General features: G+C 34.8%; 2 protein-coding genes across 6 annotated transcripts; one reads left to right on the plus strand and one right to left on the minus strand.

Annotated features, from left to right (window-relative positions):
* The first annotated feature begins 1431 nt into the window (after positions 1–1431).
* LOC115974914 (cysteine--tRNA ligase, chloroplastic/mitochondrial) lies at positions 1432–8542 on the plus strand. Of its 5 annotated transcripts, XR_004088034.1 has the most exons (11): positions 1432–1844; positions 1938–2001; positions 2884–3045; positions 3320–3490; positions 4165–4446; positions 4613–4738; positions 5163–5366; positions 6985–7086; positions 7627–7848; positions 8207–8294; positions 8451–8542. XR_004088034.1 is itself a non-coding variant. In XM_031095482.1 (10 exons), exons 1-10 carry the CDS (start codon positions 1549–1551, stop codon positions 8219–8221), a joined length of 1644 nt encoding a protein of 547 aa, XP_030951342.1. In that variant the 5' UTR covers positions 1432–1548; the 3' UTR covers positions 8222–8353. The 5 variants fall into 5 exon arrangements, 4 of the variants coding, with proteins under 4 accessions (XP_030951342.1, XP_030951344.1, XP_030951343.1 ...); XM_031095482.1 differs by lacking the exon at positions 8451–8542 and having other exon boundaries at positions 8207–8353; XM_031095484.1 differs by lacking the exon at positions 8451–8542 and having other exon boundaries at positions 1447–1844; positions 2851–3045; positions 7627–8353.
* LOC115974913 (heparanase-like protein 3) lies at positions 8443–12499 on the minus strand. Its single transcript, XM_031095480.1, has 9 exons — positions 11796–12499; positions 11133–11169; positions 10820–11000; positions 10522–10670; positions 9802–10032; positions 9425–9614; positions 9205–9330; positions 8949–9048; positions 8443–8847 (listed from the first exon to the last, which is right to left on the minus strand). The coding sequence occupies exons 1-9, from the start codon at positions 12126–12128 to the stop codon at positions 8482–8484; spliced, it is 1713 nt and encodes a 570-aa protein (XP_030951340.1). The 5' UTR covers positions 12129–12499; the 3' UTR covers positions 8443–8481.
* Between the last annotated feature and the right edge of the window lie 13734 nt (positions 12500–26233).

The raw sequence follows: 26233 nt of genomic DNA on the forward strand, positions 1-26233 counted from the left end.
CACAGTCAAACAATAGAACATGTTTTCCTTTTCCGTAAAATATTTTCCCCTGAATCTATTTTACACTCGGAAATGAATTTACATAGAGCCAAACGCAGCAGTCAAACGTACCAGGATTGCAAATGGGCGAATTTTGAAATGGGCCATAAATGAACAGGTGCGAAATTACCTCTTTAATTAAATAATTAATAATTATTAGCCATCCAAGCAAGTTATTTTGGATGGGTCCTAATTTATCCATATCCATCTATTACATGTGTACTATGGTTTTGTGTGGGAGTGGATAAACTATATGAAAACATCAACAGTCAAGTGAGACTTCTAAGGCATGATTGATCTTTTATGTGTAACCGGTTTAACCTAAACTCAAGATCCTAAGGGTCCTAGTGCAATTTAATGTATATATAAGGTCAAATTGTTCTCAAACCAAAAACACGAATTCAAGAGTTTTGTTGTGTGTGGGAAAAGTGTTAGATATCCCATGATACTTAGTTGTCTGACAATTTAATATCATGCAATGTGAAATAGAAAGAGCGTTGTGCATACATTAAGATTGATATATGTGGGATGGTATCAATGATTTTGGTTTGATAAACTTGGGGAAATGAAAATGTTTTGATTTTGAAAACATTTTTTAATATAATGAGTTGTCATAAAGTTGGCGTCAAGACTCAAGATGTGCTTAGAATCTTAACATAACTAAATACAACCACAAAATTACATTGTATTTTTAACATATTCATTATCTAGATCACATCATTTAATTAGGACTGGTGTGGCATATCAATTGATGATGGTTCAGCTAGACATGATCACTCACAGGATCTTTTATTTATTTATTTTTATAACTCGATAGTTATAAAGGAGGAGTGATTTGAACATTGGATGCGAATTTAGCTACAAAACTCTTAACATGTAATTAGTGTCCTAACTCTTAATGTCATGATTTTCAAGTGGCACATTTTTAACTGGTAAGGTAAATGTTATCAATGAGAGGATTTGGTATTGCATTTTAGATTAAAAAAGAAGAAGAAGTGATTTTTCTAAATACGAATGAGACCTGCATTATTGTCTGGCAGTTGAAGCTATAGTTGCAAAATACCACAATCACGTTAATATATACATATATATATATATATATATATATATTATATAACTTATTTATTTAAGAATAAAAATATATTTATTTATAACAATAAAGTGAAGTATAACATTAACAAGTTTACCCATAAATAAAATAAATAAAAGAGTATATCATAAACAAATAGAGTCAAATAAAATTTTAAAGGTTTATTTTTAAATGGTTCACAGGCCAAGGGAGGACATGAAAAATAATTAAGAAAGTGATGTATTTTTATTTTAGAAAATTTAATAAATGTTTATTGAAAACGTAATATTAGCCAAAAATACATAGTTCTGAGGGGCTGATAGCCTGATAGATAGATAAAAATTTGACAGATTGTAGGGACTAGGAATAGCGCGCGCGGAGGAAGTAGTGAAAGTGAGAGTGGGAGTCACACACTGACTCCAACCTAAACAACCAAAAGAATGGCTACGACGCTATTCAAATTCTGCAAACCCTTCGCTATTCCAATCCGAACCCCCACCTCCACCAGCACCAAAAGGAGCCTTATCATCCGTACTTGTCTCACTTCTTCGAGTTCCTCCCAGCCGTGTATTCCATCGCACAAGCTGTGGCTTTACAACACAATGAGCAAGAACAAGCAAGAGTTCAAGCCCAAAGTAGAGGGTAAAGTGGGCATGTACGTTTGCGGAGTCACCGCTTACGATCTCAGCCATATTGGCCACGCTCGCGTCTATGTCACTTTCGATCTTCTCTACAGGTCCATCTCTCTCAATGTATTTTTTATTATTATTTTTTGTTGTAATATTTTTGCCTATTAATATACAAATTCCAAAATTTCATTTTTAGGCAGATATCTTAGGCATTTTGGGTATCAAGTCTGTTATGTACGGAATTTCACTGATGTAGACGACAAGGTCAGTTAGATTGAATTGCTAGTTTATTTTATTATTTCTAAATTATATGCATTGAGCTTCTTATTGTAATCATAGTTTTAGGAGTTCTGAAATTGCGCCTTTGTTGAGGTTAACGGATTAGTTAGGCTCGGCCACATGTGTTTAGAAGACGCCCTAATGAGTATCTGTATTGGATCCATTCATAATGGAGTGACTAAAATTTTTTTTTTAGCACTCTTATATGTTGAATTTTTTTGGTAAAAATTTACCCCATTACGGTTTAGCCCTATCACAATTAAGTTCATAAACTTTCAATGGTTATACTTGACCTGGCCGCTAAAATTTGGATTAAAATAAAGCAGTCAGGGTTTCGTCCAAATCAACAGATTTATATTATGTGGATTAACAACCTTGTGGTTTGCCCAATAACATTTTCGTCTCTCAAGCTTTTGTACCTTGTAATCACTGCCTGCAACTTGGTAACACAGCCTTCACGTGTGCCCCCATCACCAACCAACAACCTTGATGTTCTTAAATGCCTTACACAATCTGCATGTAGCACTCAAAAGTTTGCGAACTAAATTGTGATAGGGCCAAATCACTCCCCCCCTCCTCTCACCCCCATTTTATGTCCTTCTTGATTTCTGATCTGTGAGACTTATTTTTCAGATTCTTCAACTTGAACCTTATAATGCTTCACTACGTGCGTCTTTTCATAGTATTAGTTGATTGTTACTTTCCCATTTGACATTTTTGTAATCTGGTGCTTTAGATCTTAACATGTTAATAGGGTTTGATGTTGTTGTGCTACAGGAGCTGTATGCCAAATACCAACTTCTTCTTTTTTGTTTTTTCACATTGGTATGACAGGATAGCTGAGTCTGCACTTTTCAAATTCTGTAGATAATTGCTCGGGCAAATGAATTGGGGGAGGATCCAATTAGTTTGAGCAGACGCTACTGCGAAGAGTTTCAACGTGATATGGTGTATCTTCATTGCCTGCCGCCTTCTTTTGAACCTCGAGTATCAGATCACATGCTCCAAATCATTGACATGATCAAGCAGGTGCCTTGTTTGATGTGGACCCATTTTTGTAGTATAATTGTAATACGAACAGTTTCTGCATTGACTTCATTTAAATTATCTTTTGTCTCAAGATCCACATCTATCTGCATTACTTGTTAGCATAATATGAGTAGATTCTGCAATAACTTCACTCTTTTCCTGTTAATTATCTTTTGATTTTCAAGGAGTGTATTTGCATCTGTTAATGTATCCATTTCCTTCTCTCTCTGGGATATGAAATATGATTTTGATTTATTGACATGCTTCTTGGCAGATTCTTAATAATGGGTATGCCTATAAAATTGATGGGGATGTGTACTTCAACATTGACAAGTTTCCAGAGTATGGACGATTATCTGGGCGAAAATTAGAAGATAATCGAGCTGGTGAGCGGGTTGCTGTGGACTCTAGAAAGAAAAATCCTGCTGATTTTGCTTTATGGAAGGTGGGTGTCTGTTAAAACTAATGGTTAAACACTTATTGAAAAATAATAATAATAATAATGGTAAAGCACTTGCATGATGAATACAAAGTGTTAAACAACTAAAGTTGGCAATTCTGATCTTTTTTGCATACCACCTAATCAGCTTGACTCTTAGAAGATTGTAAGGGGGTTCAGTTCGTAAAATCATGTTTGTGCTTGTGTGTTTTTTGTGTGCTACCGCATTTTTTTATGCGATGTTGCAACATAATCACTTATGTGACAGTAACATCTAACATGTTGTGAATCTGGTTGACTTGGAGGTGTAGATTTAATGTTACATGTAATCAAGACAATAAAATTCGATTGTTTGATTTGGACATGGATTTATTTTTTATAACAAAATTTTTCAATAGGAAATAGACTAGATATATGAAATTTTGTTAATAAATTCCAACAAGTTTTGGCTTATGCAAATCATCAATGCTGGTCCCCTGCATCGTATTTTTGCATATTGTTCTTATTGGTCCATTCCCTTTATAATTTCCAATTAGTGTGTGCATTTAAGTTAACTTTCTTTGTTGTCTTAGATACTAGAGATAGCTGGATAGTGAATATTATTGTTTTATCATATTTGCATCCAAGCTTCAGTTCAGTATTAGTCAATAATCATTGTAAAAGTTTATGAAATTTTGTAGTCTGCAAAGGAGGGGGAGCCATTTTGGGAGAGCCCTTGGGGTCCTGGAAGACCTGGGTGGCATATTGAGTGTAGTGCAATGAGTGCTGCTTATCTGGGTTACTCTTTTGATATACATGGTGGAGGAGTGGACCTTGTGTTTCCCCACCATGAAAATGAGATTGCTCAGAGTTGTGCTGCATGTAATCAGAGTAATATAAGCTACTGGATACACAATGGTTTTGTCACTGTTGACTCAGAGAAAATGTCCAAATCCCTTGGGAACTTCTTTACAATTCGGCAGGTAAAGGATTCTATCTAGTTTAGAGCAGTCATTTGTTACCCTACTTTGTTATATTCTATGGCAATTGACTTCATGATATTGCTTCGAGTCCTCCAATTTATTTATTTTTGTATCAATTTTAATTTTGGAATCATTCTTATGGTATAAGTATTTAATATTTTCTCAGGTTATAGACCTTTACCATCCACTGGCTTTGAGACTTTTCTTGATGGGGACCCACTACCGATCTCCAATCAATTACTCTGATGTACAGCTTGAAAGTGCTTCAGATCGTATTTTCTACATTTATCAGGTACCCAGAGAACTAATTGTCCTTAGACTAGAGAAACCTCTATCTCTGTGATGGATCACCCAAATCTTGTTGGCTATGTTTATGTTTTATTTACCCTTCAGTTTTGAGCCAACTTTGTTCTCTTGGCTAATCAGCTGTGGTAGTTGACTGTTCCTTCTTCTTGGTTCCTTGATGGTGGTCATTTCAGGGATTCCTTGGGTTTAGGTCCAGAGATACATGGCAGTGTTTCTACTGATTTTGAGAAATTCTTGTACTCTTGTTGATTTTTCCCAAAAATATAGATTTAAAACAAATGAGACCAGGAATACTGTACCAATAAATATTCTGATACATAGATTTCATGTTTGACATGTTCTCTGATTGTTTCCTGTTAAAGTGATGCTTTTCTACTGTTTTTCATTTTCATGATATCGATTGGTTGCAGACGTTGCATGATTGTGAAAATGTTCTAAGCCAGAATGATGTGGCCATTAGAGTAGATAGTATCCCACATGATATTGCATGCTGCGTTGATAGCTTTCAAGACATTTTTATGTCCGCAATGTCAGATGATCTTCTTACTCCTGTTGTTCTTGCTGCAATGTCTGAGCCATTAAAGACCATTAATGATCTCCTACATACTCGTAAGGTATTGTGTTTCAGATAAACATGTTTCTTGGTATTATTATGTAATTTAGTCATGCTTTTGTTTTATTGAATATGGTGTGTACATGTTTGATTTTTTGGTTTGACAATAAAATACAAGTGTTTAAACATTATTATGAGTTGACTGAATCTGAATCCTAAATCCATGCATTCCACATGAGAACCAAACTCGTTCATGACCAATTTAAGGGTCTTGTTTGGACCCAACTAAATTGCTTCCATATTTTTTTTGGCAGTAAATTTCATTACATGATTGAGATTCTCACTTTGTTGCTTCCTCCTGCAGTGCAAGAATGACTAGGTTTTACGTGTGCTTGTGGTGGGTTTAGGGTTAGAGAATTTGTGGATTCAGGGTGGAGAATTTAGAAAGGAGAGAGAGTGTTCAAGAATGACAAAGGTTTTAGTAGGAAAAGAAATAGGTTTGATTTAGAGTTGCAAAGGTTGTGAGAAGAAATTGAAATCAAATATGCCCACAAGCTGTGAACAGTGCATGTAAACAGTAATTCAAACAGTATGTGTGAACACTGAACAGTAATGTGAATAATGACAAACTACAAAAGTGAAGAGAAAGGGTAAAAGAACACACTAAGGCTAATGTCCTCCATACTCAAACATTCAAATTTTCTTTTCATCAACTCATGTTTGAGTAGAATGACACTGACACTAGATATTGGCTTTTTTCCTAATAGAACTAAAACTCCTACTTTTACTAGTGAACAAAATTCTAATAAGGTTCCGCAAGCCTAACTTCTAGAGAGTTTGGATGGAGAGGTAGGAGAGGGGGAATAGGGGGAAGGGGATGAGGGTGGTTTAATTCACTTTGTTTGGATGTTTTTCAAAGGGAGAGGAAGTGTTTTGAGGGGATTTGGAGGGGTAAGACTTAGCCCTCCAAACCACTTATTTTAATTTCCCTTAAATAGGGGAATTTGGAGGGGGAGAGGTTTCACTTATATTAAAAAATATTTAAATTGTCAAATTTTCCCTTATGATGTTAGTTTATATTTACTTCTTCAAATTGAAAGAAGAGGGATGTAATTATCAATTTATTTAATGTCTTTATCATTTCATCTCCTTTCCATTTTAGTGTTTAGAACATCCAAACAAAGAGGAGGATATTGATTACACTTCCCCTTAGTTTTCAAAACATCCAAATAAGTGGAAGGGATAACTGATCCCCTCCCCTCTCGTCTCCTTCCCCTTCATACCCTACACTCTACTCTCCCCCTAACTTCCAAACGCATTGTTTGACTAAAAAGGGAATGAACATAAAATGCTTAGAATCTCCTAGACAATGTCTTCAATTTGCAGTACTTGCAGAAATTACAATTCTGCTCTTGAATACAAAACAAACCATAACTTGTAAAATAAAAACATAAATTAAATATCCATATGACTTGACCTCTAAAACCATATGACTTTTGTTTCAATCAAACTTCATGCATTGATCCAATAAAATAAAATTTTCAATGTACAAAATCCATAAGTAGTAACAAGTTAATCTTCCATGACTGTATCTACTTTTGCTTCTTACTAATGATATAATTCCTACATCTCTTTCATTGTTGTGTCTTTGTATTCTATGAACTGAATGATCCATGCAGGGGAAGAAACAAGAATTGCGAATTGAATCCCTCACAGCTTTGGAAAAGATAATTAGGAATGTTCTGACTGTTTTGGGAATGATGCCCCAAAATTACTCAGAGGTAAAGAAAACTCATGTCCAGAAACTACTCTCTATTGCATCATGACAATGTTTGCTCTTTTTGAGGAAAATATTTTTGTAGGAATTAGCTTTTCGATTTCAGCATGTGCAGTCTAATATAGTCTGTCACTAAGTTATTGAGCAATGCATGCAGATTCTAAATTCTCATATTACTTTTTAGTATCATTGTTAGACAGCATTTTTTTGACCTTGATATTTGCCTCCTATATTAACATTTTTTCGTTTTCTATCAATTCATATAATTTCTGACCTCAAGGGATAGCACAATTGACTAGAGAACACATCTCATGAAGAAAAGGTCACTAGTTTGAATCGGCCCTTCCTTTTCCCTTGGAACCAAAACATATATAAAAAACTAGTCCTTTGATGATGTTTTTTGCCACTTGTCATTCTCTCTCCATTTTCTTACTTCTTTCTTTATTAATTTCAGATATTTAAATGGTTTTGGATGTGATATTTCTCATATCCCAAGGGGTTCACTGTTTTTGAAATTTGTAGTTAACCTATGCGTATGCTATAGGTTTTGCAGCAGTTGAGGGAAAAGGCTTTGAAGCGCGCTAAGATAACAGAAGACCAAGTCTTGAAAAAAATAGAAGAAAGAACTGCTGCAAGAAGGAACAAGGAGTTTGAAAAGTCAGATGCAATTAGGAAAGATTTAGCTGTTGTTGGAATTGCTCTTATGGACAGTGCAGATGGCACTACTTGGAGACCAGCTGTTCCACTTGCACTTCAAGAGCAGCAGGTGGTGGCAACTTAAATGGCTTATGGGTTCAACCTTTTTTAACGATTCATTTTGACGTTGTATCTAAGATTGGGGTGAACACAAATTTCCTCCCAGACATTTAAAGAAAGTGATTAGGGATTTTGGAATGTGGACTGTACGAGTGTTCACATATGTTCAGTGGTAGTGGGTAGAGATTTTACCATGATAGAAGAAGTTCAGTGAGCATCATTGCAAATTTTAGTATCCCTGTAATGATTGAAAAATTTGTTCTGCAAATGATTTATTGAAGTTTTTTAACCGCTTGAATAAAAGAATTCAGTGATCAGCCTAGCAAATTTTGGCATCTGTGTAATGATTGATACATTTTGTTCTGTAGTTGTCCCCGGTGTAAAAGAAGTTGTCAACAAATGAAAGCAACAAGCCTTTTTGCTTCGGTTGCTGATTTGAAATCCTGTATCTTCCCTGTAAGCATTTTGTTTTGTTTTTGTTTTTTTGTTTCAATAACTAGTTCTTTGATTCTGGATGAATATGTAAACATTTCATTCTTGCATTTCTTCATCTTGCTGAATAAAGATTAAAAGTAAAGATGCACTAATATTTCTGATCTAATTGTTACACAGAAAGCAGGATATATCAATTTTTGCTATGCACCTAATTACATACAGAGAAGTTAATATAAGGTATTTGTACAAATACAATAGAGAAAGGAGCTATAGTTATTGGATCTGATTGGCTTACATTTATTGGTTCCAAGGGTGGGATAACCCCAGATGAATCTACGGTTAGCATTTTCTCATTTAGAAGCATTATTTGGCTGTGTAAATCCCCATCTTTTGGGGTTAAGTGATATTCTTCTCTGGTAAGGTTAGCAATTTTAGATCCTCGAGACACTCTAGCAAATTTTGTTCTTGGATCTTGTAAAGGTGAAATACCAAGGCCAGTAGCATTTTCAGTAGAAACTCGCACTTGAACTGTTGTGTAACCATCAAGGTTGATCAAGAGCAATGTGATTCCTTGCTGCAAAAATGAAAACTTGGTGCGTTAGTAAAGTTCTTCAATTTTTCTGTTTGTAATCTTTCATCTTCCTCTCTATGAACCTAAAGATAGATCATACTCACCGTTTTCTTTGAACAGTGAGCATAAGCACGTATTTTGTTTGTTCCAGAGAAGTTTGTCGACAAAACGTTATTGCCCATCAAGCGGTGCCAAAGGAGGGCACTGCAAAATAAACGGCAATACTATTAATAGGCATTGAATATGCATCCTTTCACACACCTTTTTTTTTTTTTTTTTTTTTTTTTTTTTTTTTTTTTTTTTTTTTTTTTTTTTTGGTGTATTTGGGGGGGGAGGTTTCACTCGAAATATGAGAATAACCTGTAGTAATCAGGATTTGGAACAAAGGTGTTAGTGTCGAGAAGGCCATAGTTTCCACCAACCAAAGTTTGTCTACAATATGTTTTGGTATCAAAAGATGATGCCATTCCGAGCTGGTCCAAGTACCTATGTGTTATTTAATGGAAGACAAGATCATTATTCCACGCTACCAATTCAAATCATGGTGTGAAACAATTGGAGGGAAAGTCAGAAAATTTACCAGAAACTAAAAACAAATGTATTAGTGACAAGATTATGGCCACTATTAGAAGCACCTCCTGCTTCGCCAACCCATGCAACGGCTTGAGTCCCAGAATTCTTCAGAATGCTTTGAAGTCTACTATACTTTTGTGATACGCTGTCAAGAAAAGATGGATCTAGGATCTCTTTGATAAGGCGATCGCTACTGCCTATACTTGAGAAAATGAATAAGTTTCATTAAAAATGATCTGTCTAGGAAGGGTGCTCATTTCTTGTTAAGAGCTGGTACAGGGTAGAAAGTACAAACATAAGTTTAATTGCATTCCAAAAAAAAAAAAAAAAAAATTGAAGTAGAATATGCTTGATAATTGAGTTTTTACTATGCTAATGATGTACCTGGACCAAGGTTATAAATGTGGTGGGTGACCACTTGAAGAGATTTAGTTGTTTTCTGTATGAATTCTCTGAACCAGATTTCTTCAAAGAAACCTCCTGGTCCCATGACTACTGGCTTGACGCCAATACCAGCATAAATATTTTGCACGGTGTCTTGCAGAGTGTTTATGTCAGATGCATATTGATCTGCCGAAACTGTTGCTCCAATTCCATTCCCACTCAGTTCATTTCCTGACAAGTAACAAGAATTTTACATAGAGATTATGGAAACCTTTGACAATAAATATAGAAGGAAAAAAAAAATTGCGCTGTGATGTTTATTAAAACTTCTGATATTCTTTAGAAAACTAAAAAAAAAAAATGATTACCTTAGTAAATGGACGAAAAAGTACCATTTAGTAAGTTTCTTTTCTTGAACTAATCCTGCAATTAGATACTTTTATGATGTTTTTACGATTTTTTTTTCCCGGCTTTTATTAAATTACCTTGTTATTTTAGTATGAGGTAAGAAAGCAACCTCAAGAAAGAATGGTTAATAGCAAAACATGTCTGCTTGAGTTGCATTATGTTACATGAAGTTACTGTTGGATAATTGGGAAAGCAATATTAGTGAGGAGTGAAGGCTGAGGGTGCAAGTAAAATATTTCAATTTAATCAGAATGTATCTAAACTGCTTCCAAACCAGATGTACCTTCCAAATTTGTGCATAAGATTTCTTACCAAGCTCCCAACCTTGAATGGTATAGCCCTGGTTGACAGTGTATCGCATAAGAGATTCGGCATTACTAGAATTCCAAGCTCCTTCAGCAGAACCTTGGGGGTTTATCGTCTTCCCTCTTAGCTCATTTAGACCAAAAACAACAACAGCCCTGGATTTCAACACACAATGTGATACTGTTTAGAAACAGGAAATTGTGTATTAGCAAGAACTTGATATATAAAATAAATAAAGTATTTGATTTCTAACTAAGAATGTTTTTTTTTTTTGGTGTAATTATAAGTGTCACAATGTTTTTACCCAGCTTTCTTGAAGAAATTGTTTAGTTCATCCCAGCGAGTCAAAGGGAGGCAGCCTTTAGAGAATCTTAACAAATCTGAACTCCTTTGGACAAATGGGCTACACGGTTGTTGTTCATTGCTCTGGTATATTACTCTGTCTTGTAAGGTTCCACCTAATCTTATCTTTAGCGGAGAAAATGCTGCAATACAATCAAAGTTGACTCCTAACTTGGGTTAAATAAGAAATTGTTGAAGAAGTACATTTTATTGAGTTCAATAAGAAACCGTTAAACAAGTATTTTATGTAAAGTTTATGCAAATTGACTACTTACCTTTGATGGCATTCAATAATATTACGTTGTTAAGGTCCTACCAGAGGAAAAAAGAGAGGAGAAAAAAAGATTAGAATAAGCCAAATTAACAAGACTTGGCTCTGTAAATCGTTGACTATCATTTTCGTTCTCTTAGATGAGGCCTTGGGAAATGGGTTTAAATTAAATTAGCATCTGACAAGCTGTCATTAATTTATTATTGCAATATTGATATAAAAATCTCGAAGCTATTACAATTTTACTGCGTAAAAGTGCACATAAAATATAAGATTGATGAACTTTAATTACCTAAGTTTAAATTATTTTTAAATTATTGATAATGACAAATCATTTTGTAAACTCTATCTAACATCACTTTCTTTTTTTTTTTTTTTGGGGGGTTGGGTGTCTGTTTCGGCTTTTAGAACTTTTGTTTGGGTTGTCTTGATTATATGTGTACAGTTTTGTTTCGGCTACAGTAACTGATATTGAGACCGGTCCAAAACTATTGTAGGCTATTATACTTGCAGCAGAGCAACGCTACATTGAGAAAAATATTTTGCCAATAATTTCAATGGAGAACTAACTCAGTAAAGAAAATGGTAAAAACATGTCTGATTTGAATAGCAACATTAAAGGGGAATTAAAAAAGAAAGAAAAGCATGTTAAGGATGATCAACTTACTAGATTAAGCAGAGAAGTTCTGCCCCAGCTGCATGTTCCATAGTCACATTTCTGAGGAGGCCACCAATCCAAAGTGGCACAGACAAAATCATCATCTATTCTTCCAATTGAAGTGGTTCCATTTATAAAAACTTTTCCTTCAATGGTAGTTCCAACCCCAGATGTACTGCGTGGTGCCACAGGGGAGCCATGTCTGACCCAGTACAGCCAGAAAAACAAACAGAACAGCAGAAATAGGGAAGTGGCCATTCCATATATCAGAATCTTCTGTGCTGATTCTGTCCCCATCTTCTTCTTAACCGCAAGTGCAAGCCCGGTACCATTAAGATACATAGAGATTCTTATTGGCTGTGGATGAAAGAATTGTAATAGTTTTTGCTTGAGGGAGAGAGAGAGAGGGAGAGAGAAAGATTTGTTGAGATTGGAAGTCAATTCCTTTAATGAAGGACGAGAATATGTAATTTGCTATTCATTTGTATATGGAACTAGAAATTGATGGTTGACCGCCTCAATAAGAAAGACCAAGTTGTCAATGGATTATGAATATGAGAAGCAAAAAAGTAGAGGATCAATGTTAAAGAGTTTTTACATACCTATTTACTTTTGATTACTTCCTTTATACCATGAAGAAAAGCCTCCCTCAGAACAAGAAGATGAATGAAGTGCAACCTTCACCAGACCACAAATTAAGTATTTGTAGTCCAGAAAAGACCCATTTTTAATCACTATTTAAGCTCAACAAGGGTCTCTCTCAATGTGACATATATTATAGTAACACAACATTGACTAAAAGTCCACCAAAATGAAAAACAATACCATCTTTCTCATGAATTAGAATAGATAAATTAGGGAAAATATTCATTCCTTAGTAACAGTTATTTTTAACTTTTTTATGTAGAGAGATTTTGCTAGAAATTTATAATTATTCTTTTAGTTCTAGACAAAATTTGTCAAACCCAATTTTTTTTTCTTCATACAATCCAAAAAGCCAAAAACGTATCTCAAAAATTAATAATTAAAACCAAAAAGATAGGAAAGATAAAAAAATAAATAAATAAAAAAATAAAAAAAAAACTCACATCAAAGTCAAACTCTTTCTCCCCGGTATGTGAAACATATCAAACGTAATGTAATCAAACCAAATATCCAAATATCCAAAACACAAAGCAATAATGTTATTTAATAATGTAATTTATTATGTTTTCATGTGGCACCAATCTCATTCACAGTCATGTAAGTGTATTAAATCTTTTGTAATAATAGCTTTATGACTCTTACATAGTTAAAATACTCTTTTAATCAATAAATTGAGTGTTGAAATTTTCTACTATCCCTATAAATATTTTGTTGGATACATGATATATTTTTTTTAAATCATTTTACTGTAGAGACAAATATAGTTAAGATCATATTTGAATTACCCTTGACTATATTTTATTAAATACATTTTAGGTGATGTATTTTTTTTTTTTTTTTTTTTTTGCTGAATTAGGTGATGTGGTTAAGACCCTGTTTAAAAGAAGGAAGTATCTTCTCAAAATAAAAATAAAAGAAGGAAGTAAGTCAATTAAGTACTTTTAGTTTTATCTTTCAATATTTAAATTACAAAGTTGCTTCCTTTTATGCTTTTCTATTTGATAAAATAAGATCTTGGTATTTCTCATAGTTCTTTTTCTCAGTTCCTTGTTGGTGTATATTTAGATTATTGCTTCAAGGATTCTTTTGCAGTATTTCTAGATGGTGCTTGTATTTCTCAGTTCAGTTTTAAAAAAAGGAGCTTTGTAATTTGAAACAATGTCTTTTTCCAATCCATTAATAGGAGCTTTGTACTTTCTATTATGTGTAATCCTCTTTATGGGTTTACGGTTTATTGTGGTTTATGCTCCAAACAAAATATTTATAAACATTGAAAGAAAACTGCACGAAACTAATTTGTGTAGACCATTTTCTTCAATTGCACAAATTGTTTGTAATTATATTGTTTAGAGTCTAGACCAACTTTTTGTTTTCCAAATAAATTAAAACCTAATATCACTAAATAAGGCATTATAATATGATTTTCCTCCAATTCAGGTCAATAATAACAGCTATTCATTAAGAGTATTCAATATTGTAAATAAAATGACAAAACAAATACTTGCATAATAGAACATATTTGAATTATCGAAGGATAGAATAGTGAGGGTACAAACCTCGAGTCCAAATTTTTTGTCTTACTTTTTTTACTCTACTTTATACTTTACCAATAAAAACTTGCCACATGTTCACCAAATTAATTAAATATTACCATTATGACTTATTATTTTAACTACTAAATAAAACAAAATCCAAACACCTCCTACCACCAACACTGCCCTTCACTACCACCAAACATGCTAGCACCGTCAGCTGCCACCCTTGACTTCTCCAGTAACCAAAAACGCGGCTACAGAGCTGATCTTGGGCTGCGTTCAATGCACGCGGCTATACTTCTAGTGCTGGAGCTACGTTTGTGCAAAACGCGGCTCAAATACACCCTATAGCTACATTTTTGTAAACGCAACTTAAAAAAACGCAACTAAAAACGCATTTTTTGTAGTGCCACCATCACTCGATCCACACCACGTCAGACATTCAAGCCGTCACTACCCCTCACCAACCACCATCACTCCACCAAAAACACCAACAGATCTAGAATCACCATCATTCAAAGTAAGACTTTGTCTTTCTCAATTCTCAAATCCAAATCTTTTAGATCTCTCCATCTTTCTTGTTAAATTTTCAAATAATATATTAATTTTGGAAATGTTGGTACTGAATGTGTTGGATTGTTCATGGATTTTAGATTTGTTGGGTTTATTTTGGTGGTGGAGTGATGGTGGTTGGAGGGATTGAGATGGGCGGTGGGATTGGCTTGGATGCCGGCAGTGACCAGCAACGTCAGTGGTGGTGACCAGCAATGTCTGTGATAGAGGCTTCTGGTGCTGGCCAAAGTTTGGTGGTGGTGGACTAGTGGTAATGGCAGGGAGTTGTTGGGTTTTTTTATTTAATTTAGGTAGTTAAAATAAAAAATTCAATAATGGTAGTACTTAATTAATTAGGTGAACATGCGGCAAGTTTTTGTTTGTGGAGTATAAAGTAGAGCAAGAAAAGTGGGACAGAAGATTTGAATTGACAAACCTCTAGTAAGAGATCTATATCATGCATTATTTGGGCTCTTCCTATTGAGTAGTTATCAAGTTTTATCATTTCCACCATCAAAGCTAATGTAAGACATGTGAATACCTTTCATAAACTTTTTTTTTAATATATTCTTCATTGATTTAATTGGGTTATTATTAACATCTAAATTAAAGTAAATGGATATGTAAAAAGCAAAGTTATATGTAAAGTTAAAACCACCCAAGATGAATGTATAGACAATAAATTTTGTTTTTAATTATTCATTGATTTCATTGTTTATTTATAAACATCTAAATTAAAGTGGATGAACATGTAAAAACAAAGTTTTTGTTTTTTTTTTTGAGATAGTTTCAACGTATGGCGTCCAACCCCAGATCTCTTATTCAACCATTAGAAACTTTATTAGTTGAGCTAACTAAAACCTACATGTAAAAACAAAGTTATATATAAAATTAAAACCACCCAAAATGAATTTATAAAGTCAATCTATTTATATTTAGTATTGTCAAAAAACATTAGGAGTAACATATAAATAATAATAATAAAAATGATGATATGACTAATGAAATAATGGATAAGGTGGCACAACATGAGTATAGCAATATTAAATAATACACTTTCATTTTTATATTGTATATAGACTATAGATTATAATTCATAGCCTTCACTTCAATTATATAAAATTTTTATCAGAATTAGACGAAAAGTTTGAATTGAATAAATTTGAAATTTAAAAGACTCAATTGAATTAAGGTAAAGTCAAAGATTTGAAAAGAATTTTAATTTGCATTTTAGCGAATAGATTATAATTCATTGCCATCACTTCATTTCGTGTTTATTTAAGAATAGCTTATTTAGTTGAAACTGAAAACTTTTTGTTGAATGTACTGTAAATAAAGCTAAAAGGTAGTTGAAATACTCCTAGTACATTATGACTTATGAATAGTATCAAAAAGTGCAATAAGACTCATGAATAGTAGCAAAAATAAGCTGAATAGTAAAATAAAAAATAAAAAAAAGTTTTATAAGTGCAATATCATCAACATCACCATCACAATGATCATAGATTTGACATAGGAATATTCAATATTCACCATTCGCTATTCGCTATTCGTGTGGTTTACATTTTCAAAGACCAGTCAATACTATGCCTTTTAAAAAATCATTCTCTGGATAAGGATTGTCTTTAAAACGAAAAAGATTACTGATTTCTAATTATATTATTTGTTTACAGTGTTTTATATTATATTAACACAATAACACATTGTCTTAGTTTTATCATAAAATTAACAGGGAAAGCATGGCTAAGTCCAAGAACAAATTTCAAATTTTTATAGGAAACCTAACTAGCATTGGTTCTATAAGGAAAAAAAAAAAAAAAAAAACTGATGAATTCATGTTGTAACTTGCAATTCGCATCCTTCTATAATCTTTCATTTTTTTATTATTTTTATTTGAAGGCAATATAATTTATATAAACTTTAAAAATACTAAATCGCCTTTCCCTCAAGGGGAAAATGCTACAACAATAGAAACCAAAGGGTGAACATTATAATGCTTTTAATTTCGATTCTGTGTCAAAGGTGATGATGGTGTATTCTTTGATAAGGGTAATTATAGAATTATAGAATACTTTATGAAATGCATATATTCTATAATTTTCTGTTTGACAAAGAACTTGTTATGTCATGTGGATTAAGGCTGCTTGGACTTTGGTTGAGTCATGGATCATGAGTGGCCGTCACAAGCATCAACTCCCCTGGTTGAAAGAAATAGCAGTATCCAAGGCAGGTTCCAATTGCATTCGTTGTAATACCTAACTCTCTAGGTCAGCACTGGGTATCCCATAATTGATTAATTGTCATAGTCTTTCTCTTTCTCTAGTTTACTAAACAAAATAATAATTATAAAAAAAAAAAAAAGGGCTTTTTCCAAGGCAGGTTTCAATGGCATTAGAATTAAAACATGGTTTCTAATTTTCTACATTGAGTACTAGGAAAGTTAAGATCGAACTACAGATATGAGACATCATAAAATAATGTTATTACTATTGAGCAATCACTTGAATCTGAAGCTGTATGCATTGTTGTCAATCAAGGAATAGGGGCTTTGGATAAGCCATATAGTTGTCTGATTGCATTAGTCCTTGCTTGCTTTCTCTTAAAGGTAGACATTAAGCCACGATTCTTTGAGAACCATTTTTAAAACATCCAACGTGTAGTTACAAGTTTTTTTTTTTTTGGTGAGAATTAGGACCATACCTATAAAGAAACTTTATTAAGAACTTTGGTAATCTGCAGAAACAAAAGAGTTAATATCAGACGGAACATCCTCCATCCAAACTAATAAAGGGAAAGATAAACGAGCTCTCTGGGCTAAGGCATGTGCCACAGCATTGCCTTTCCTTACAATATGAGAGAGAAAAATCCAAAAAAGAATTAACAATAGCTAAAGTGTCTCTAACTAAATGACCAAAAGGTGAAGAGGACATATCCCCTATTTTAAGAGCCTTTATGATAGTTTCTGAATCACCCTCAAATTGACATTTTTGTAGGCCAATCTCTTGTGCAAAAATCACCGCTCTTCTCGCTGCCATCATCTCCAAACAGTCCACGGAATGAGGCTTTTTTATTTTTTCAGCTAGTGCAGCAAGCACCTGACCCGAGGAGTCCCTCACCAACACTCTAATTCTAGCTTCCTAGCTTTCATTGAACCATGCTCCATCAAAGTTAGCTTTGTAACTCCATTGCTACCGAAGGGGACCACTTACGCCTAGGTGGCTGTTTTACCACACTTCAAACCTCCATGAAGTCACGAGCGGCCTTCACTTGCTGCAGAAATTTTTTTGCAGCTTCTCCAATACTACTCAATGGTATAGTCTTCTCCCTCAACCTAACTTTATTTCGGTGAGTCCAGATGAGCCAAGCAGTGATCTCAAACAATTCACCTGCACCTGGTTTTGTCAAACATAGCTCCACAAGATCAAGGAACGACCCATAAGCTGTCATGCCTTCGATCACCAATTGAAGTCCACGCACCAAACCCTCCTCACAGCTTCACAACTCCACAATGCGTGGTTTGTATCTTCAGGCAGCCTTCCACATAGCTCGCAATGAGAATCATCCACGATTCTTCTTTTCATGAGATTTACCTTAGTAGGTAAACAATCTGTACAAGCCTTCCACAAAAAATGAAGTATCTTTCCAGGTACCTTTAGTTTCCAAATCCTAGACCACAGCTCAGCCATTCCTTCTCTGCTTGAACCCGAAGCATCTTCCCTTCTTGCCTCTTCACAAAGCAACTTGTAACCTGACTTCACATAAATTCCATTCTTTTCTGCACTCTAATAGAGATAGTCAGATTGAGGCACCAAACACAAGGGAATTCCCTTAATTTGCTGAGCTTCATGAGGGAGGAATAAAGAATCAACCAGCTGCTCATTCCAGCAAGCCTTATCTGATGACATCAATGCAGCCACTTTCAGATTTCCATCCAAACCCGACTGGACAGAAGCTACTTTACCACCTGAAAGACCTGGTAGCCATTTATCTTCAAAAACCTTTATTGATTGTCCATCCCACACCCTCCATTTTGCTCGCATTACAATCACCTTTCTTGCCCTCAAGATACTCTTCCATGCATAAGAACCAGATTTTTGTTTGGCATCAAAAATGGTACCTTTGGGAAAATATTTGGCCTTAAATACACGATAAAATAGTGAACTTGTATCATGACTAAGCCACCACACCTACTTGGCCAACATTGCATCGTTGAACTTTGTCAAGTCCTTGAAACCCAAACCTCTTTCAATCTTCGGTTTACAAAGTGTTTCCCAATTCTTCCAATGTATCTTCCTTCGTTCCCCTCGTTGTCCCCACCAAAATTTCCTAATTAACATTTCAATATCCTTGCACAAACCAATTGGGAGTTTGAAGCATCCCATTGCAAAAGTGGGAATGGCTTGGACCACCGCCTTCAAGAGCACTTCCTTCCCCGCTTGTGATAATAATTTCTCCTTCCACCCCTACAATTTCCCCCATACCCTATCTTTTATGTAATTCAAGCTTTTTTTTTCTATTTTTACCGACCACAGCAGGTAGCCCCAAGTACTTCTCATAATGCTTTATTTCAGGCACGCCGAGTAGTAATTTAATGGAATTTTTGGTCTCCTCTCTCATTGGTTTCCCAAAGAACAAGATAGTCTTCTTCACATTGATTTGTTGACCTGATGCCTTTTCATACACTTCCAAAATGGCTTGAATGGATTTCACTCCTCCACCTTTGCATGACAGAAAAGGAGGCTATCATCTGCAAAAAATATGTGAGAAATTTTTGGGCCACCTCTACATAGAGAAAACCCATTAATTTTTCCTTCATTTACAGCATGATGAATCAGACCATTGAACCCTTTGGAGCATAATAAAAACAGGTAGGGTGATAAAGGGTCCCTTTGTCTCAAACCCCTAGTTGGAACTATATTACCCCTCGGTTCCCCATTAACCATTATAGAAAAGGAAACAGTGCTAATACATTCATAAATCCAACCCCTCCATCTAGAATGGAAACCCATTCTCTCCATAATTTTCATCAAAAACTCCCACTCCACCCTATCATAAGCTTTACTCATATCTTGCTTCATGGCCATAGACCCACTCTTTCCTGTTTTTTTATTTTTCATATGATGTAAAGATTCAAAGGCCACTAAAATGTTATCTGAGATGGCTTTCTCTGATTGGAAGGCACTTTGAAATTCAGAAATGATACATGGCATAATTTTTTTTAACCTATTAGCTAGGACCTTTGAAATAATTTTGTACAAAATATTACAAAGAGCTATAGGTCTAAAATCTGACACTTTTACCGGATTCTTCACTTTGGGAATGAAAGTAAGATGAGTATGATTCAAACCTATGGGAATCTTGTCGGTATTTAGACAAAACAGCACCGCTTTTGTCACATCATCACCAATGTTCTTCCAATAGTGTTGGTGGAATATTGGAGGCATACCATCCAGACCAGGTGTCTTTAAAGGTGCCATCTAATTCAATGCCCTCTCTACTTCCTCCCTATTGAAGTCTCCGATCAACTCCTTATTCATCTCCTCATTGACTACTCGGCCCACATGTTGTGTTACTTCTTCAAATTCACTTGGATTTGACGACATAAACAATTTGCTATAGTAATTCTCAAACACCCTAGCCACCTTTTCCTCTCCCACACACCATACACCATTATGATCCTCAATTCCCAAGATACGATTTCTCATAAACCTTTGCGAGGCTTTAGTATGGAAGAACTTAGAATTCTTGTTACCTGATTTTAGCCAATGGGTTTTGGACCTTTGCTGCCACATCTGCTCCTCATTTGCTAACAATCCCACCAATTCACCTTTTAGCTTTGCCACCAACTCCACATTGTTTCCTTGTAGAGCCGAATTTTTTGCCTCCCACATTCTTTTTTTCTTTTGTGCAATTTCCCATGTAACATTCTTAAAGCACCGTTTGCTCCACATCTTTAATTTCACTTGACACTTTCCCACTTTGTTCACCACTCCACCCATTGGTGTATTGCCCTCACCTTCCCTCCAAGCCGAGTTTACTACATCATGACACCCCTCCTCCTCCAACCACATCTTCTCAAAGCGCCATGGCTTATTTTTCCTCACCGGTACCCCACAAGGATGGATTAACATTGGTTTATGATCTGACATACCACATTCCAAAAACCACTTTTGTCGCCAGGTAATTTTCAAACCAATTCATGGTACCCAAAGCTCTATCTAGATGTTCCCATACCAAAATTCCATTGGCAATATTTTTAAACCAAGTAAATTTGCTACCCACGAACCCTAAATCCATAAGCCCACACTCATCCAAAACATCTCTAAAATTTTTCATTTACATATATGGCCTCAATCTCCCTCCATTTTTTTCATGAGATTTTGTAATCTCATTAAAATCTCTAGCACATAACCATGGTACCGAGAACCTCCCATGTAAATTTCTCAAAAGATTCCATGATTCCATCCTTCGTTGTGTCAATGGTTTGCCATAAAAACCCATAAAGCTCCACCCATCCTCCTTATTTTTATTTATCAAGACATCAATATGGTTTAGGAATGAAGATTCTACACTTACCTCCACTCCCTCCTTCCAAAACAGTGCTAAACCTCCTCCTAAATTCACTTTAGACATGCCAAAATAACTTCCCATCTACAATCTATCCCTAATGTCACCTAGCCTTGCTTCTACCAGCCATGTTTCGGCTAAAAACACGACTAAAGGATCTTGTGCTCGGATCATATCCCCGAGCTCTTGAATTGTCTGCCAGTTCCCAAGTCCTTAACAGTTCCAACATAAGATACTCATTGTGTCTGGCAGGGCTAGGACTTAGCCTCCACCAATTCGGAATTTTTTTCTTCACTCCCCTTCGCCACTCTCCCCTTCTTTTTTTAAACCTCGGAATTACTCTCCCTTTCTGCCATACTCACTGCCAAGCTTCTTTTTTTCCCAACAACAATCTCCAATGGTTCCATGGAAGCAGCCTTTACAGTTTGCACCCTTGCCCACTTTCCTCCTTTATGCGGACTTGGAGTGGATTTGATTTCAGCTTCCTCACCTCTTTCTCCCACTGAACCACTGTCCCTAAGCAAAGGGATTTTTTGTTTGTCACCCCCTTCATACTCTCCATTAAGTTTCTCATTCAACCTGGTATCATATTTTTTAAGATCATTGTCAATCTCCTCTATGCGACGATGAAATAATTTGTTTGGGCATGCACGTGTGTTTAGCGTGCTAGACTCCACTCCCACCTCTAGAATCTTTGATCCCTCCTCACGTGCCTCGTGCCCTTTATCTCGTGAGTGGAACGTTGCTAAAGTCCATGTCTGCTCCTTAATTATCTTCCCTGAATCATGCGTCTGATGAATAGAGTCATTATTGGGGTTAAAGACTTCCTTATTTGGTTCCAAATCAAATACCCTACCTAGTATTTCAGAATCTGTTTCCAAGTTCGTAATGTTTCCCTTTACACCGTTCAAACCAGCATTTAATTCCTCCTCAAACTCCTCTGTTTCCATCTCTGACCTGCTAATTGTTTGCTTCCTGGATTTCTTGTTTCCAGCCACCCCACTTACACCGACATCATTCCTTCTCAACCCCTCATCCCCTTCCAATCCTGATTTATCATAGAATCCCGGTACATAAATCACCCTTTGATTCGTTGGGTTATAGGGTGCTGCTCTTAGAGAGGGCCCAAACTGCCTATCTTCTTCCTTTAGAGTTCCTTTGCTTTGTAACCAAAGCGAACAATCTCTATCACCAAGGGAAAGCCTCCCACACCAGAAACAAAAATTTGGCAATCTCTCGTACTTAAATACCACCCAAGTTTTCTTGCCATTCTCAAGAGTTATGAGTCTCCCCCGGCACAAAGGTTCAGCTATATCGACTTTAACTCTTACCCTCATGAAACAGCTCCCTTCCTCTGTTTCTGCACCAATAGACTAGACCACCTCCCCTATAATATCACACAATTTTTCAACCACCTCGGTTGTCATGTACCGTATGGGAATATCATGGACCTGGACCCATAACATCACCATGTTGAAGGACAATGATCTTAGCGGGATATCTTTTTCATACCTTGATAACGCCTTAAAATGTATAATTGTTATATATTTATGTGGGCGTTATCTCCTTATTACTATGCTTAATTTGTATAATTAAGCCATGATTTGCATTAGTCCCTATTATTTATTTTTACATAATTTCTTGAATAAGATGCTATTCATTGTGTGTAATTTTCTACTTTCAGGAAATCATGTGAGAAAGATGAGTTTATAGGAATTTGTGAGAGAATGGAGGCCAAACTAGAATTAAAGTGGAGCTAAAGGACCACACTTAAATGTTTAAGGAAAGAAATCAAATGTTTAAAGTGGATCGTCTACCATGATTGGAAGCTTCAAATAAGGAAAGAAATCAAAGAGGCAGAATCTGAAAAGGAAAAATCTGATTTGAGCACTGATCAGTATTTTGGACGTATCTCTCTTCTCAAAAATCCAATTGACACAAGTCTAGATGGGTTGGAACCATGACTTAAATATCTACAACTTTCCAGTTTTAAGTTTTTCAAAATTTTCAATTTTTGAAGGCTGAAATTAACTTACAAGTTACTTCTGTAAACCTGGACGGAAATTAAAATAATAAAAGTTTTATTTTCTTTGGACACTTAGACATTAGGGTTTTGGAAGGGAGGCTAGTAGAACGAATTTTGGCAGAGAAAACCTTGTATTTTTCTTTCTCTAATGGCAGCCTAAACTCTTTGCTAGGACTAGGGGTTATGTTTCTTTTATATGATATGAATATTTAATGTGATTCTTTCTAGGATTTTATCAACAACATATTTGATTGTTTAATTAGATTTCTTTTTATGTATTAATTCTTTCATGCTTTCAATAAGTTCAATCATGTTTTTCTTATTGTTTAGATGAATTTCTAATAGTTTCAAATAGAAATCAGGTTTTAAAGTGAATGGGTTTTTTTGAAAACTTTTCTAACCGCATTATTAATCGAGGTTATCATGCGTTCTTGAATTGTCTCAGTTCAACCGAATCATAAGTTTTAAATTGTATAAGAACAATCAATTATGAAATAAATATTTTCTTAGATCACAAAGAATTTCAATCAATATAGAGAAACACCCCGACGCCCTAGTATTTACATTATTGATTTAAATCAATTTTTATTATTATTCTTGTTAGCAAAAGTATTTTTCTTTTTCACCCAAATTGTTATTTAATTATATTGTCTTTGAATTTACCCTGCTCCTTGTAGTTCGACCTCGATACTTCAAGAATTATATTGCTATAATCTCCTGCACTTAAGAGTGAGCAAGCATCCCTCATGACCACCACCAAATGTTTATCAAAACTCCATGGTTGGTTCATCTAGATCCGATTAATATGTATGTATGAATTGTTTTAAAAAGCATTCCTAAGATTGTAATAATTGCCAATTATGTCGGTAAGGCTACATCATATCGCACTGCTGTGATAGAAGCCAAAGGGTTGTAATCCGAGGCAGAAGCCACCTTTGCCATCGTGCAATACCATTACCATATTTCCATATATAGTTGTTAAGGCAACCCTGGATGAATGCAATACTAGGTGCCAATTACAAATCAACATGCTGCTAAAGATTGATGTAAATCTCTTAAAACAATTCTGATAGCCTTTTGGCACTATTACTTTTTCTTTTCTTTTTTAATATATAGATAAGGATATTTATATAAAAAGAGGACAAAAAAAAGGTCCCAACCCATCTCAATTTTAGGGAGAAAAAACTAAAAGAGGAAGAGAAAATGCGAATATGAGTCCCTTCCCGTTACAAAAAACAGCCCATTGGGGAGAATGTCCCATGCAATTTTCCAAAGCAAGAGTTTTAGCCTTTCATGAATTTTGAGCTTCCACAAATACTTCCATTCTTGTTTTGATAAAGAAGCAGAGTCTTCAAACCTTTGTGACTGATAAAAAATGTAGGCTAATTGTTAAAAATAAAAAAAATAAAAAAATAAAAAATGGTAGGCTAATTTAACCGTGAACTCACCATGACTAGTGGGGATTCAAAACAGTTTGTTTCCTGCACTAGTAGGTAAGGAAGGGGATCTACAAAATGTTTGTAATGGTTTGGTTGTCAAAAAAATAATTTAATCATCTTCTAATTCCAAAGTCAAACCGTGAATTTTCTGAAGATATAAAATAATAACAAAATCATCCATTTGCAAACATAAACATAAGATATAATATATATACAAATAACTCGATTTAAGTATAAATATTAAATAAACTAATATCTAATATAAATATTAATAAACTAACAGATAAGAAATCAATATTATCAAATAAAATTTAAGTATAAAATAAATAAAGTAATAAAACGTAAAGAAGTGCAAGTTGTAAACCACTTGTTTAATTATTATATTATACTAGTTATAGACACGTGCGTTGCATGGTTTTATGAAAAAAACTTATAAAATAAATGTATAAATAATTATATATTTTAATAGATTCAATAAAGATAAAAGAAAAAAATTATCAAGTGTAAATAATTATCTCACTAAAATAAGGGGTAAGATTTCTTCCTAAAACTAAATTAAATAGATAATTCCAAATTGAATTTTAAATTGATAATTATTTTTAAAAAAAATGTACTAAACAATTGATAAATCTAAAATTAATATAATCTTGATAATATTATAAATTAAAATTAAAGTTGATAATTCAAGAATACAGGTGTAGAACATCTTGATAATTTGATGTAACATAAAAATCAAATGAGAAAATTGTTAAAATTTATCTATTAATTCTAACCATATTTAATAGATCAAAGCTAAGAAAATTAGTTTAAACAAAAGGCAACCAATACATAAAACCTAATCAATTTAATAAAAGCAAAATACAAAAAAAAAGAAAAAGAAAAAGAAAAAAGAAAGGAGTCTTTAGAAACTTGACAATGTTTTCGAATGTTTTGAATTTATTAATTAAAATCACATGAAGACAGAAAACCAATAATAATACTAAAGAAAATAAACAAAATGAAAATAATAATAATAATAATTGTGGGTCCGAGAGGTCTTCAATCCGACCCAAACTCTATCTGGGCCCAGGGCCCGTACCGAGGAGGTATCTTGCCGAGGACGAATGATCAATGGCCGGGGTAACAAGGGGAACGGCTGAGAACTTACCCTGTCCTCGGCATTCCAGAGTTTCAATGGGAAGACCAACATCATGGTGGAGGCAATCCCCAAATAGCCCCCTCAAGGGGATGTGAACGGAATGGGGCCCATAGGGAAGCAGGGTGTGAAATTGGACCAAGAAAAATGCGTCCCCTCTTCAGTAAATGCACCTGCCAATACCCAGAACTGATTAATGAGAAAAGACGTTTGGACGGTGTAAACTTCGATCCATGCAACTAATAGAAAGTTAGACGGGACGGTTGATGGGATGGATACAGAAATAAGCTCCTGCTTGACCTACAAGTGGAGGGTCAGGATCAACCAAGACGGACTATATAATAAAAAGGAAGGTGCACCAACCAGGAGGCTGGGAAAAATGGCCAAAATCCAGAGCCTCCCAGCCCACCTCCAGGAGAAAGACTCCAGGGGTGAAGGAAACATAACTATATACGAACACCCCGAAAAACCCACCGCCTGGTGACTAGGGCCTAGCCTTTCAAACCCACGCTCTACAAATGATATTGTTTGGGCCCTTTTTACGTGCG

This window comes from Quercus lobata, chromosome 2 (genome assembly GCF_001633185.2).
Source record: "Quercus lobata isolate SW786 chromosome 2, ValleyOak3.0 Primary Assembly, whole genome shotgun sequence".
Classification (NCBI taxonomy): domain Eukaryota; kingdom Viridiplantae; phylum Streptophyta; class Magnoliopsida; order Fagales; family Fagaceae; genus Quercus; species Quercus lobata.

Bases quoted from the DNA above. Each gene is read 5' to 3' on its own strand.
- LOC115974914 (XM_031095482.1), top strand. From the start codon at position 1,549: ATGGCTACGACGCTATTCAAATTCTGCAAACCCTTCGCTATTCCAATC. The intron at 2,002-2,883 runs GTCAGTTAGATT...CAAATTCTGTAG, and splicing joins TCACTGATGTAGACGACAAG to ATAATTGCTCGGGCAAATGA. The intron at 4,739-5,162 runs GTACCCAGAGAA...GATTGGTTGCAG, and splicing joins GTATTTTCTACATTTATCAG to ACGTTGCATGATTGTGAAAA.
- LOC115974913 (XM_031095480.1), bottom strand. From the start codon at position 12,128: ATGTATCTTAATGGTACCGGGCTTGCACTTGCGGTTAAGAAGAAGATG. The intron at 11,001-11,132 runs GTAAGTAGTCAA...ATTGTATTGCAG, and splicing joins ATTATTGAATGCCATCAAAG to CATTTTCTCCGCTAAAGATA. The intron at 10,033-10,521 runs GTAAGAAATCTT...GTTACTTGTCAG, and splicing joins CATTCAAGGTTGGGAGCTTG to GAAATGAACTGAGTGGGAAT.